At 57.4% G+C, this 12,342-nt stretch overlaps 1 protein-coding gene across 3 annotated transcripts in view; it reads right to left on the reverse strand.

Annotated features, from left to right (window-relative positions):
- Nucleotides 1–9,905, reverse strand: part of FAM171A2 (family with sequence similarity 171 member A2) — a 32,780-nt gene extending 22,875 nt beyond the window's left edge. For 2 of the 3 annotated variants that reach the window (XM_019475920.2, XM_019475913.2), the window contains exon 1: nucleotides 9,740–9,904. In XM_019475920.2, coding sequence (XP_019331465.1) covers nucleotides 9,740–9,851 — 112 coding nt within the window. In that variant the 5' untranslated portion in view covers nucleotides 9,852–9,904. Of the gene's footprint in view, nucleotides 1–9,739 lie in introns of all 3 variants that reach the window. The other variant, XM_019475921.2, reaches the window with a different exon arrangement.
- Between the last annotated feature and the right edge of the window lie 2,437 nt (nucleotides 9,906–12,342).

Raw genomic sequence — 12,342 nt, forward strand, 5'->3', positions numbered from 1 at the left:
TTCCATCACACCCCCAAGCACAGCATCAATTGACACCCGCCTCCCCCAGCCCCCAGTCTCGGGGAGAGGAGGGGCAAGGGAATGCTGGATTATAGCTCTGAAGGCATGGACCAGCAGAGCACCCACATCCCAGCACAGCACTCCAAGTGCCCCATCTGCCTCAGCTCAAAATCTTCTTGGCCACAGTGGGAATTGAATGGCTCCTGTCCCCTAAGCTGTTTTGTGAGTACACAGGGCTAAAGCACACAGGCAACAGCCACCCACAGACATCTTAACACGCTCAGTGCCAACTTGCGCTACAATCCGCCCCGCTGAGGCTGTGAAGAAACATCACCACTGATGAGACAATGCTCTTCCCGACCCTGTGAGTATCTCCCTTGTGCCTGGCTCAGCCCCAAGGGACTATGTCTGAAGAGATGCAGTTCAAGCTGTGATGGTGTGATGCATGAAGACAATGCTCCAGGGTCATCACCAGCCATGGCTGCAAGGATCAACCCACGAAAGGCTGCTGCATCCTGACACTCCAGTGCATCTCTGTGATAGCATGCTGCATGACCCTGTTGTGCTGAGACCAGCAAGCAGGCAGCAATGCATCACAGTCATGCAGCAGCCTGGTGACATGCAGACAAAACTAAGCAATGCAGATACACCCGAAATCTGCCCAGTGTAATCTCAACATGGCAGCAACCTTGAGTTATGGCACTCCCGCTGGAAAGACACTAACCGACGGCCTGGTCTCAGAGTGCTTTTGGGGGAGGAGAAGGTATCCCAAGGGATGCAAGATCACCTAGGAGAACTGGAGACAGGTGGCAAACTTTCCTGAGACAGGCATGACTCCCTTCCCACTAGTACTTCCCCTGAGCTAGCGGACACACCAGGCTGGGCAGGGGATTAGATCCTAGGTAGCTCAAGGCTGTCTGGCTTTGAATTCACTGTAGAAGCAGCTGAAGTTAGGGAGAGGCCACTCCTAGTACTAAAAAGCTGCTGGGATGGGAGGACTTCCATCCCACCATTCAGTCCCTCACTTTTCCTCTAGGGCCTGTACAGTCCATTCTGACCAGTGTCAGGACAAAATTGTCGCAAGGCAGACCACCTACCATGCTGACCATCGGCAGACCATCAGCAAGACTAGGACTCTAAGATGCTAGCAGTCCAATGGCCTGCATGCCTGAAGGATGTGGTGAGGAGCGTGCACGTGGCCTTGGCAAGGATAAGAGCATGAAGCTGTAGAAAAGTATTAGGCGGGTCAGTTCTACTTTCATAGTCATTCCCTCATTCTGTTTCTTGTGGGTCCTGGTTCCAGTGGAGGGAAGCGATGCCGTGGTTGACTGGACAGGTCACCTGGGAGGAGGATAAGGTCTAGAGAGTTACAGCAGGGAAGGGATGGAAGCAAAAGTCAGGACTCCTGCTTCTATTCATGGATCTAGGAAGGAAGCGGAGCCTAGTGGCCAGAGCAGGGTGGGCTAACAGCAGTGCGATGCTATTGTGAGCAGGTGCACAAAATGCAGAGGCATCTTTAACTGAAAGTGAGCAATTGCTTGTGAACACAGCAATGAGCCCAGCTCACAAAGACACCTCAGAGAGTTCCCAGCTCCCAGAGCAAAGCACGTTGCCAGGCCTCTGCTCAGCAGCCAGTTTGCAAAGTTGGGTTTGTGTCTGGTGCTTGCTGCTGAGATCAGCTCAGCCTGCCTTTATGATTCCCTGCCAGTTCGGTGCACGTGAAGGAAAAAGGCTCAGAATCACTCTCAGGAGCTGCCTAAGCCTGACGCTGCAGACAGGTCCCTGCACAGGTCCAAGGCACCCTCACAGATTCCACAGCCAGCACCTCAGATTAAAGCTGGCACGGGGCCTTTGCAGGACACGGACCATGAGCCAGGCAGGGGGTCTGCACAGCCAGGTGGCAATTCAAACATTTTTCAGCAGAGACAAGACATGCTGGGAAGAGCAATGACAGGGCTCTGTGCTCACCTGGCCTGGATTCTGGATGCTGCCTTTAGTCAGCAAAGCTTGGGAACACAGGGGTGCCATGAGTCAGTGCCTCCTCCTACTGTCCCAGCTCTGACACGTAGTGGCAAAAGGACAGCAAAGGCAGTGAGCTCAGAACCTGGCCCCTCCTCCCCTTAGAAGCCTGGGCTTCCCTGTGGAGTCTGGGTCCAGATGTTACCCAGATGGGATGGTTGGTTCAACAATGACAGGAATTTTAGGCAGCTTGCAACAGGGGCATGCCACAGTTGGCCAGGCCCTGGGGACAGCCACACCCGAGGGGGTACCAGAAGCTCCCCTGCCCCCATGCATACCAGGAGTAGCCAGGACACATCACGTAGACAAGGCAGGAGACCCTCTCCCAGGCCACGAGCAGAGGGCTGATGGCTGGAATGTCCCTGCTTGGAGGAACGTCCTGCAGCTACATACCATGCTCAGGCACTGCAGCAGCTGTCTGGGGGCTGCCAGCAGCTGGCACAGTCTGTCAACTCCCCTGGACTGGGCTCCACCAGAGGTGTCAGGAGCTGACCTTGCTGTGAGCTCTCAGGAGGAAGCAGGGACATCTCCTGAGCACTGGGTCACCAGATCACAGTTCCCACACCCCAGAGCCATGGATCCCCGCCTTCCCTCTTGCAGGCTCCAATGCCAGGAGTCAACCCCCCTTTCAGTATCTGTATCAAGGGCAACTTCCTAGCAAGTTAATCATTCATTAGGCATGAGGCCAGCATGTTGGTTACAGACCTGGATCACAGCCCATGACCCAGACCCTGGCCCCCCTCAAACTGCCCACTGTCTTGACCGTGCCAAGGAGCCACCTCTCTGCAGAAGGAAGTCCTGCCCATGCTCCCCACATCCGCTGGTGGCTCAAGCTGGGAGTTTTGTCGTCCCGCTTCTGCTTTCCTTAAGGACAAAGGCTCTTCCTGGCTGCTCAGCCTAGCTTGTGAGTGGACCCTGCCTGCTCCTGCTAGGAAAAACCCATTCCTGCTGGAAAAGGGATGGGGCAGGGGACTGGTCACTACCAGCTCTTTCCACCACCTCCTGGATGCTCCACTCACACACTGATGCCCCACCCCTCCTAAAAGGTAAAACAGTAGAAGCTCAGAGACCTCATCCCAGTGGGCACAGTATAATCCCCCTGACACACACATGCAGCTCCAGCCTGCAAATCCCAGGGCACAGCCTGAGCTCTAATGCCCCTAACTCACCACGTCTTGCTTCACAACTGGTCTCAGTAGCCTATGGCCTAGGTAGCACAAAAGAAAATTCAGGGAAGGTAAGCACATATCCCTGAAACGGTGCCTCCCACTTCCATACTCTACCTGAACCACAGCAGGAAGAGGGACTGGGAGTCCTGATTCTCAGAAGCTCCCCCTGTTAGCAGCAGGCCCTGGTCCCCTTCCTGAAAGACCAGAGACCTATAAATCCACTGCACGTGGCCAAGTAGAACCCTTAGGAGCCAGCTGGCCCCAAGCCCTGCAGCACCAGGACTATGTCTGCCAGGAGCTAAGGACCAGGTCCATTTGCAGAGGAAGAGTCCGAGCACAGGAAGAGGCTGCACATCCCAGCTGTGGGAATGCCAGTATCCCTTGCAGCACCCTCCCCACCAGGGGTACATAGTCCTTAAGAGCATCTTAGGCCTAAAACCACGCAATCTGACTGTGTGGGGCAGGGGTAGAGTCTTCCTCCATTTTGTACCCCTGATGCCCACTCAGAGGCTAAGCAGATCCTCTGAAGGGACAGAGCACCCTCCTGCAGCCTAAGGACAAGGCACTGATTCCCAGGGTCATCACAGGGCCCACATGGGATCAGAGATATGCAAGGAGCCAGGACCCAAAAACAGACATCTCTCCCACACACATACGCCATAGGGGGAGTGCAAGAGTAGGCCAGGAAGTGATTCCCAGCTGCAAATAAGCCCCCGCCCTGTTGGGGCCTTGTGGTGAGAACAGAGGTCTGGGCTCAGGACTCCCACACTGCACACTCACACTGTGCTTCTATTTCTTCTGATGCTCTGAATCCCGGTCTCCCATCCCCAGGCAGCACCTCTTCCCTTTAACCCCTAAAAGTGAAATGTGGGGGTGTTTTGAGCAACTCCAGGTGAGCCCCTTAGCTAAGCCTGTTCCTCAGTCACTTGTATAGTCACTCCAATAGGTCCCACCAGGTACAGGAAGGTAGCCCCTGCCCCACAGTGCAATGAGCTAAGACAGACAAAAGGTGGGAGAAGGGCAGTCCTACGAGGAGCAGCACTGGCACAGATGGGAACCGGGGCCTGGCAAGGCCTCAGGGCACAATTTTCCTCCAAGTGCTCCCAGGGTGCCTTATCCTTCTGGAAGCCAGGCCCAGGCACTGGACTCTCCAGCCCCAGATCCCAAAGCACTGTACTGTGGTGGAGAAGAATCGTCCTCAGTGTACAAGGAGGGAAACCCAGAAACAAAGAAGGGAAGTGACTCACCCAGGGTCACATGGAAAGTCAGTGGCAGGGCCAGGAATAGAACCCAAATCCTGACTCCCAGCCCCACATTTAATAATGCAGCTACTTCTGGGGCAGGGCACTGCTGCTAACACCCAGCCAAGAGCATGAAGGGAGGAATCATGGCATACATCTCTGGCTTCACCAGAATGGCAGGTGGGAGTTCACATTCAGACAAGGATCTGGTTCACGACAATGAAGCTCCCTGAATCCCCAGTCTCCCTTCTTAGGGCTGGAACAACTTGCTCCTTCGTGTCAGGATCTGCACCTTGGTGTGGGGTTCCAGGCAGCCCTGGTCTGGAGACCTAACGGACCTTTCCATACCAATACTCCCTACAGAGCACCCACCCACCTGGCCTCACAGCCCAGCAGGCTTGGGCATTCCCCTGTCACACAATTCAAAAGGAAATGCGGCACAAGGGAAAGCAGAGCCTGGCCTCTTGTTTCAGAGGGGTCCCAGGGTCACCCCAAAGGATGGCCAACACCTTCTGCCCTGAGAACTGAGCAGGGCAGAAAGGCCTGAAAAACACTCCCTGGACCCCAGACTGGAGGCCATGGGGAAGGCAGAGTGTCCAGACAGGCCAATTGCTGGGCCTGTGGCTCTTCTGTGCTCCTAGCAGCATACCCCTGCCAAGAGACCTGCTTGGCAACGAGCTGCTAAGTCAGGGGCAGCACATGCGTTGGTGCCTATAAGGTATCTGTATAAGGCTGGGGAAGGAGGTCCCTATCTCCTCTCATACACACACAGCTGGAGACGGTGGACACAAGCCAAAAGACCCCCACCAGAATGGCCCTAAACTACAATGGGTATCTGTGCCTGGGGCCACGAGCATCATCCAGCACCTTCTGTAACATGGAAGGGCAAGGCACGCATGGCACTGGTGAGACTGATACTGGACTACAGCCCCTTGCTCTAACACCACATTTTAAAACGGATGGTGTCAAGTAGGAAATGGTGCAGCAAAGAGCCGTCAAAATGATTCATGAGCTGGAGAAAGTGCCTTGCAGTGAGAGGCTTCAAGAACTCAATCTGTTTAGTTTATCAAAAGGAAGATTGAGCCATGACTTAATTACAGTGTGTAAGTACGTCCATGGGGATGACATACCCGACACTAAAGGGCTCTTTATCCTAGTGAGAAAGGCAGAACAAGAACCAAGGGCTGGAAGCAGAAGCTAGACAAATTCAAACTGGAAATGGAGCACACATCTTTAACAGAAAGGAGGATTAATGCTGGGAGCAACCTCCAGAGAATGGGGGGAGCCTCCATCTCGATGTCCTCAGACCCAGACTGACTGTCCCTCAGGAAGACACTACAGCCGCACACAAGTTACTGGGCTCAGTACAGGGGTAACTGGATGAAATACAGTGGCTGGTGCTACTCAAGAGAACACACTAGACAGTCTAATGGTCCCCTCAGGCCTCAGTCTATGGACTGGCACAGGGCAGTGCCAGGGGCAGAGCTGCTCTACAGCTACCCAACGCTGGGGGCAAGCATCTTGGCCTCCTCCTCAGCAGCAACAGGTTACTAGTAAATGGTTACTGGCCCCAAACACCTGAGAACAAGGAGGAGTCACTGCCAGAGACCCAAGGGGACCCCTCTACCAGCACAAGGGGACCAGGGCCTCCCTGTCCTAGGCTGCTCTGCCATGACTGGAAGAATTTGTGCCAACCCCAACAATGGAGTTTGGCACTGAGAATGCAGGTCTGATGGGAAGTGGGCTGAAACACAGCAAATTCACCGCATGCAGTCCCTGCATGGGAACAGCCTGTCCCCACTGCTGATCTGGGTTTCATTTGGACCTCAGACTTCAGGGACAAAGGCTTCAGAGCCCATTAATGATCTTTGAGCCTTCTCAGACATCTTGGGGGTGGAGGGGGGAAATGCATTGGGGGTCTCTGTTGAGACTGGATGCCCCCCCCCCCCCCACACGCACACACCGGTCAGAGTCTGAGATACTATAAATTACCTCTGTTGCTTCTGCTCAATGCCCTGACTTTACACCAGCCATTGCCTCGCGCTGGGACTCAGAGCCGGGGGCGGGGAGAAGAATTATTCTAGGAAGCCGGTGTCAGGCACCATGGCAACCGAGGGAGAATTCCCGGTAGAGCCTGGTTTTCCAGACTCCTCCCCGAAGGAGCGGGTGGCCCAAGCTCAGCAGAGCCCTCTCCCTGCAAAGAAATCAAGCTTCCCCCCAGCCCTTTCACCAGGAGGCTGCAGATGGCAACCCTCTTTGCTGGACATAATCTGTGCCAATAAATCCAGGCCTCCCATCAACAGGCTCCACTTTGCTCACAGATGCCACGCTGAGATGCAGTGGCATTTCCCAGGAGGCATCTAACATAGGGAGTAAGTGAGGAGACATGGAGAGAGACACCCAACCCCCTGCTGCCTTAGCCCTGGGCAGGGTCCTCTGAAGAACCCCAGTGACCCTTCCTTACCCTTTTGCTGCCCCACGCCGGGCCTTGCCCTCTCAGCAGTATCTTAAATGCTACCAATATAAATCAAAAGCCCTAAACTAGTAGCAGAAGGGCTGAGTGCACTAATAGGTATCAGCACCCTGCCCCCCCAGTCGGGCCGGAGGGAGTCATGCCTCACCGCCCTGGAGTGGCTTCCTAGATCCAACCCCCACCATGAATCCAGGGACTGAGTTCTCACACACACTTCTGGGGACATCCCATGTCCCCACACCAAGTCAGCCTGCAGGGGAACTGCCTGGACTCAGCTGCCTCGGCTCAGCAGGTTGGCAGAGGTTACACCCCCATAGCAGGAGCAAGCTTCAAAACACAACATGACTGACACATTTCCAGTCCCATGAACACTGTGGCTTTAACCAGCATTGACCAGTCCGTGAAGCTCAAAGTGCCTTGCAACCACATAGCTTCACGCTAATCCTGCAGGCAGGATGTTTCACAGATGGGAATACTGAGGTGCAGAGAACAGCGTGCCACGGGCTGCAAAGAGCCACGGACAGAGCTGGGTTCCCCTGATCTCATCCACCCCACTGCCAGGCCCCTGCACTGACCACTAGACCAGGATGTCAGTAAGTCCTGCCTCCACGCCCAGAGGAGCCTGCTCCAGTGCACTGGGCCTTTTCATTCCCTCCCTGCAGCCCCCACTCAGCCTGTGCAGCGAGCACACTGCAGCACTCTCTGCCAGGGAAGCCAAGCGGGGCAGATGGGAGGAGACAGTCACTGGATTACACATGTCGGGGAAACAAGCAGGTTTTGTGGGTGAGGCCAGGCCCCCATCAATCAAAGGATGAATGAGAGGCCTCAACAGAGCGATGGGCAAAGTGCAGAAGAGCCCCTTGCACTGTGAGAGGTGGAAAGAGACGGGAGGGCTTGCTGTCAGACCCATGGAGCTTGCAGCATGCCTTTCCACTCAGGAAGGGAAGCCCCTAGTATTACCAGGCTTGCAGCACAGAACCAGCAGCAGGCTGTGACTGCTCAGAACCAGGCCCTAGGCTGGCTGCAATGGCCAAACTAGCATTATAGCCCACCACACAGGAGAATCCCATAACCAACCCTCTGCCCCCCACTCCCCAGACATGATCAGCCTCCTGGGCTGGACATAAAGGGTGGGTGAGGGCAGGAGAAGCCTGGCTGCTATCTCCTTCTCAGCCTAAACACAGACACATGAGACAGGGGGCATCCTCAGGTCAGTGGGGAGATGCTGAATGGATTAAGAGAAGCAAAAATACAGCTGGGGAAGGCCCTCCACACTAGCAGTGCCCTCCATAACCACAGAGCCTAGAATGGCACAGTACTCGCCATGTCCTGGCACTCTCTCTTGCTCCCAGGACTCCTCCCAGGACCAGCCAGCTCCACATCAGAGACTCGGCACCCTTCTTGCAGAAACACCAGGCACTCCCAGAGCCTCTGTTCCACTGGTGCTGAGTGCAGGAAGGAGCTGTGTCACCTACCGCCATGGTGACTGGGGATGGGGTGATCCAAGTCCTGTAGATCTGGGCTATGGGCTTGATCCAAAACCCACCAACACCATGACAAAACCTGTGCCTTCTCCTGACCCACCACTGGCCTGTCTTGGGTGCCTGGATCATAGGAGCAGACAGCCCAGGGGGAACATGGGGACAAGGCTCAAGTCAGAGCTGCCTTTGCCTCCTCTCCACAGAGAGCTCTGCCCAGGTCAGTGGTGCATGGCTTGTGGGAGGCGGCAGACGTGCTGTAATGGGGCCTGACAAACCCCAGCTAGTGGCACAGGCCTCCAACCTTGATGTGAGGGGACAGGCCACGAACCAACTCCTTTGCCTACCTTGCTCAGCGCACCCGAAACGCAGGGACCCTCCCTCCCTGACTCGAGCAGAGCCAAGGCAGGCTGGTCATACCTTTGGCGCCATGGACCTCTGGCTGTCTGCCCCTACAGGGCTTAGCAGGTGACCGAGCTCCACCAGGGTCCAAGAGGCCCATACGGTGCTCTCAAGCCAAGCCCACCTGCCCCTTGCCTAAGCACAGCTCCCGGGCACACCGTGCACTGCACGCCCCAAGCCCTTCCTCGCCACCCTGTGGCACTTCTTCCACGCAAAGCAGCATGCTGAGGGGAGCCAGCCTGACAGTCACTCGGACCAGGCCTGGCCGGGGAACAGCCAGAAGGGCCCATCCTGGCCGTAGGCAGCTGGGAGGTGACTCCCCATGTCCTGTGACCACAACCGCCTTTGTTCCAGCCTCCGGGACCTGCGCCGGGGCAGGCCAGCCAGCCAGGGGGCTCCTGCACTGGATCCCCTAAACCTGGGGGGTCCCACCCTGCTCTCCCAGGGCTCAGCCAGGGCTGGACACCCGGCAGGGCACCACCTGCCACCCCGTGCTTCAACCCACGAGGAAAATGGCTGGGATCCGGAGCTGGGTCACACGCTGCCTGCAGTGGGGGTGGGGGTTGGAGCCGAAGGGGTGTGCCTGGCGGCAAGCAGGCGAACAGGCGATCCGGGGCAAGGGAGGGTGGACAGACAGAGGGGTGGGGATGGCCTTGTTGGGGTGGGGGGAGGAGAGGGGGCAGGCAGACGCTCCGACAAGGAGGGCGCCTGGGGGAAGGGGCAGACGGACAGATGCCGGGCGGAGCCCCCGGGCTCACGTCCCCCCCCCGGGGTGGGGGTGGGCGTGTGGAGAGGGGCCCGATCCGGCCCCAGGGCGCCTCGGCCAGCAGCAGACAATGGTGCCGCAGCCCCGGAGAGAAACAAGGCGGGGATGGGGGGATCCGCACCCCCAGACACACGCGCGCGCGCGGGGCCGCGCCCCCGCCGCAGACAAAGGCCCGCGCCCCGCTGGCTCACCCTGCGGGCTGGGAGGGTCCCCCGGAGACTTGCCCAGCGCCGGCCCGATACCGCCGGGGAAGAGCAGCAGGAGCAGGAGGAGGCGGCTGCAGCAGCACCGCCGGGCTGCCATGGTGCTGGCGGCCGCTGCCCGCTGCCCCCGGCCCGGCCCGGCCCCGCCCTACCCGGCCATGCCCGCCCCGCGCCCCTCCCGCGCCACCGCCTCCCCGCGCCGCGGCTGTGGGATCCGGTTACGCGGCGATTGTTCCCCGCCGCACGAGCCCCCTCCCCTGCGGGAGGCAGAGCCGGGGGCCGGGCTCCATCTGCAGGAGCAACCCGGCATGGCCGCCCCGCAGCCCCCCCTGCGCGGCCGCCTGGGCCTCAGTCCCTGCCCCGAGGAGCTGCGCGGAGCGGCGGGGGGTGGCCCTCGGGCTGCACCCCGCTCTTTGTCACCGCAGCTCCCCCTCCCTCGGGGCTGACGGACACCTTTCCTTCGCCCCCTTCCCGCCAGGGACCTCTGCCCTAGACCCGCCGTACCCCCACGTGGAGCCGGAGAAGGGACAAGCCTGAGCCCAGGGCAGGGCCCGAGCCAGGTGGAGCCTGGGGGGTTAGGGCTGGTCACCACCAGGTTGGCAGTGGTGTGGTGCTGGCCACAGCTGCGCGCGCTGACCAGTGCCACTTTCCTCGCCTAGTCTATAAGCCCGGCGGTGTTGCCCGGAGGAGGTCGAGGTGGCACAGGGCTGCAGGCACCTTGGGTCTACCGCAGCTCCTGGTACAGCTCCCAGCAGAGCTGAGCGGTGGTGAGCGGGACAGTGGGATGTCTTCTTGGCGGCGCCAACCAGCCATCTGCTCCCTCCACCCCATTGTGTGGCTGAGGGACCGCGGGTCAGAGCAGCACGGGGGCCTTCTCCCTGCCGAGGAAGTCATCTGTCTGCACCTGCCAGGGCCAGCAGCTCCCTCGAAGACAGTTGCATGACGGAGAGGTGGGGGAGGGGGGAGTTGACTCCAGGCAAGACCACACACAGCCCTATGCCTGCTGCATGTACACCCTGGCATACACAAATACTGCGGCTCCCACGTGCGCCTGCACACACGCACGCACTAGTGCCACCCCTCCCACCATGACATGCACATGCACACACTAATGCCATAATTGCCACCAGTGCATGCACACATGCTCACACTAATAACAGACCATACACCAATACACAGGTGTGCTCACACACAAATGCCACACCTTTCTGCTAACACATGCACACACAGTCCGGCACACACAAATCCCACACTGCAGCTCAGGCATTCCTAGGGGCACACATTAATGCCACGCTCTCCACTAATACCAGTATATCTATACCCGTGCTGAACCACACCTCCCTCTAATCTGCGGACACACATTATATACCTTAATACCCAAGTGCCCATTAATGCATGAGCCCACAGGCACTCTAAAACCACATCATCCATTAATGCATGTGCGCACAGATGCACATGCATGCACACACACGCTATTGGACCACCTCCCAATAATTCATGTGCACACAAATAACACACCTCTACCAATGTGTGTGCATGTAATACACAAACATTAACATGCTCCCACTGATGAATATGTGGACGGGTCTACATCTCTACACATGTCCTCTTGCTCCTGTTTTCTGCTTGTCAGCCCCAGCCCAGTGCTGTGCCCTGCACTTTGCAGTGACCTGGTTAAACCACGTGCTAACTTTTATAGACGCTGCCTGGTGAATATTAACAGGACAGCGTGCCGTGTGAAGTTCCTGGTGCTGGTGCCCAGGACCTGCGCTGCCTGTGACATGCCCTGACTGACAAAAGTGCTGAGGGCAGACCACCCCCCCCTTGCTAATTCTGCAAGGCCTGGGGGAGAACCTGGGGAAGCTAGAGATTCACGGCCACTTGGATCACCTTTTGCTGAGCCAGCCCTACAGTAGGGATCCATGTGCTAGGGGCTGCAGAAGGGTGACACCCTGGGACATGGTAGGGATATTTTTGTTATAGGAGTTCCCTGTTGTGTAATTCCAATCGAAAGCCACGTATCAGCCCTGAGCTTCTGCCAGCTTCTATGTGACAGCTGCAGAGGCTCTGTCCACACTTCAAACACAATGATGGCTGGCATCTCCACTCAGGGCACCCGGGAGACCCACTTTGCACTGTACACTGCAGATGCACTTGTACACAGCTAAGGGGGCTGTGAGCTGGTACCCTGCCCTGGCTGTATCACTCAGCACAGACCAATCTGAGCCACTGCACTCTGGCGAGAAGGGAAGGTTAAGGCCAAGTTAACAGCCCCCTTCCATGTGGAGATGTTTGAAGAAAAACAACCTGCCTCTGTTGTCTTCTCCCAGCAGTTGCCTCCCTGCCAGCCCTTGACCTCTTGCCCTCTAATCCAAGTTGATGGAAGCAGGGATGGCACAGAGCCAGCAACGGGCTCTTTCACTATGAGCACAACTTTGAGTTCACTAATGGCACAAGGGGAGATCTCTCATGACTTTCAGCCTGTTCCATTTTGCAAATTACCCCTGATGTCTGGATATGGAGGAAGCATTTGGGGCCAGATGTCAATGCAGCACTAATAGCACCACTCCTGACCTACACCACTCCCCCCC

Source organism: Alligator mississippiensis, chromosome 4, assembly GCF_030867095.1.
Source record: "Alligator mississippiensis isolate rAllMis1 chromosome 4, rAllMis1, whole genome shotgun sequence".
NCBI lineage: Eukaryota > Metazoa > Chordata > Crocodylia > Alligatoridae > Alligator > Alligator mississippiensis.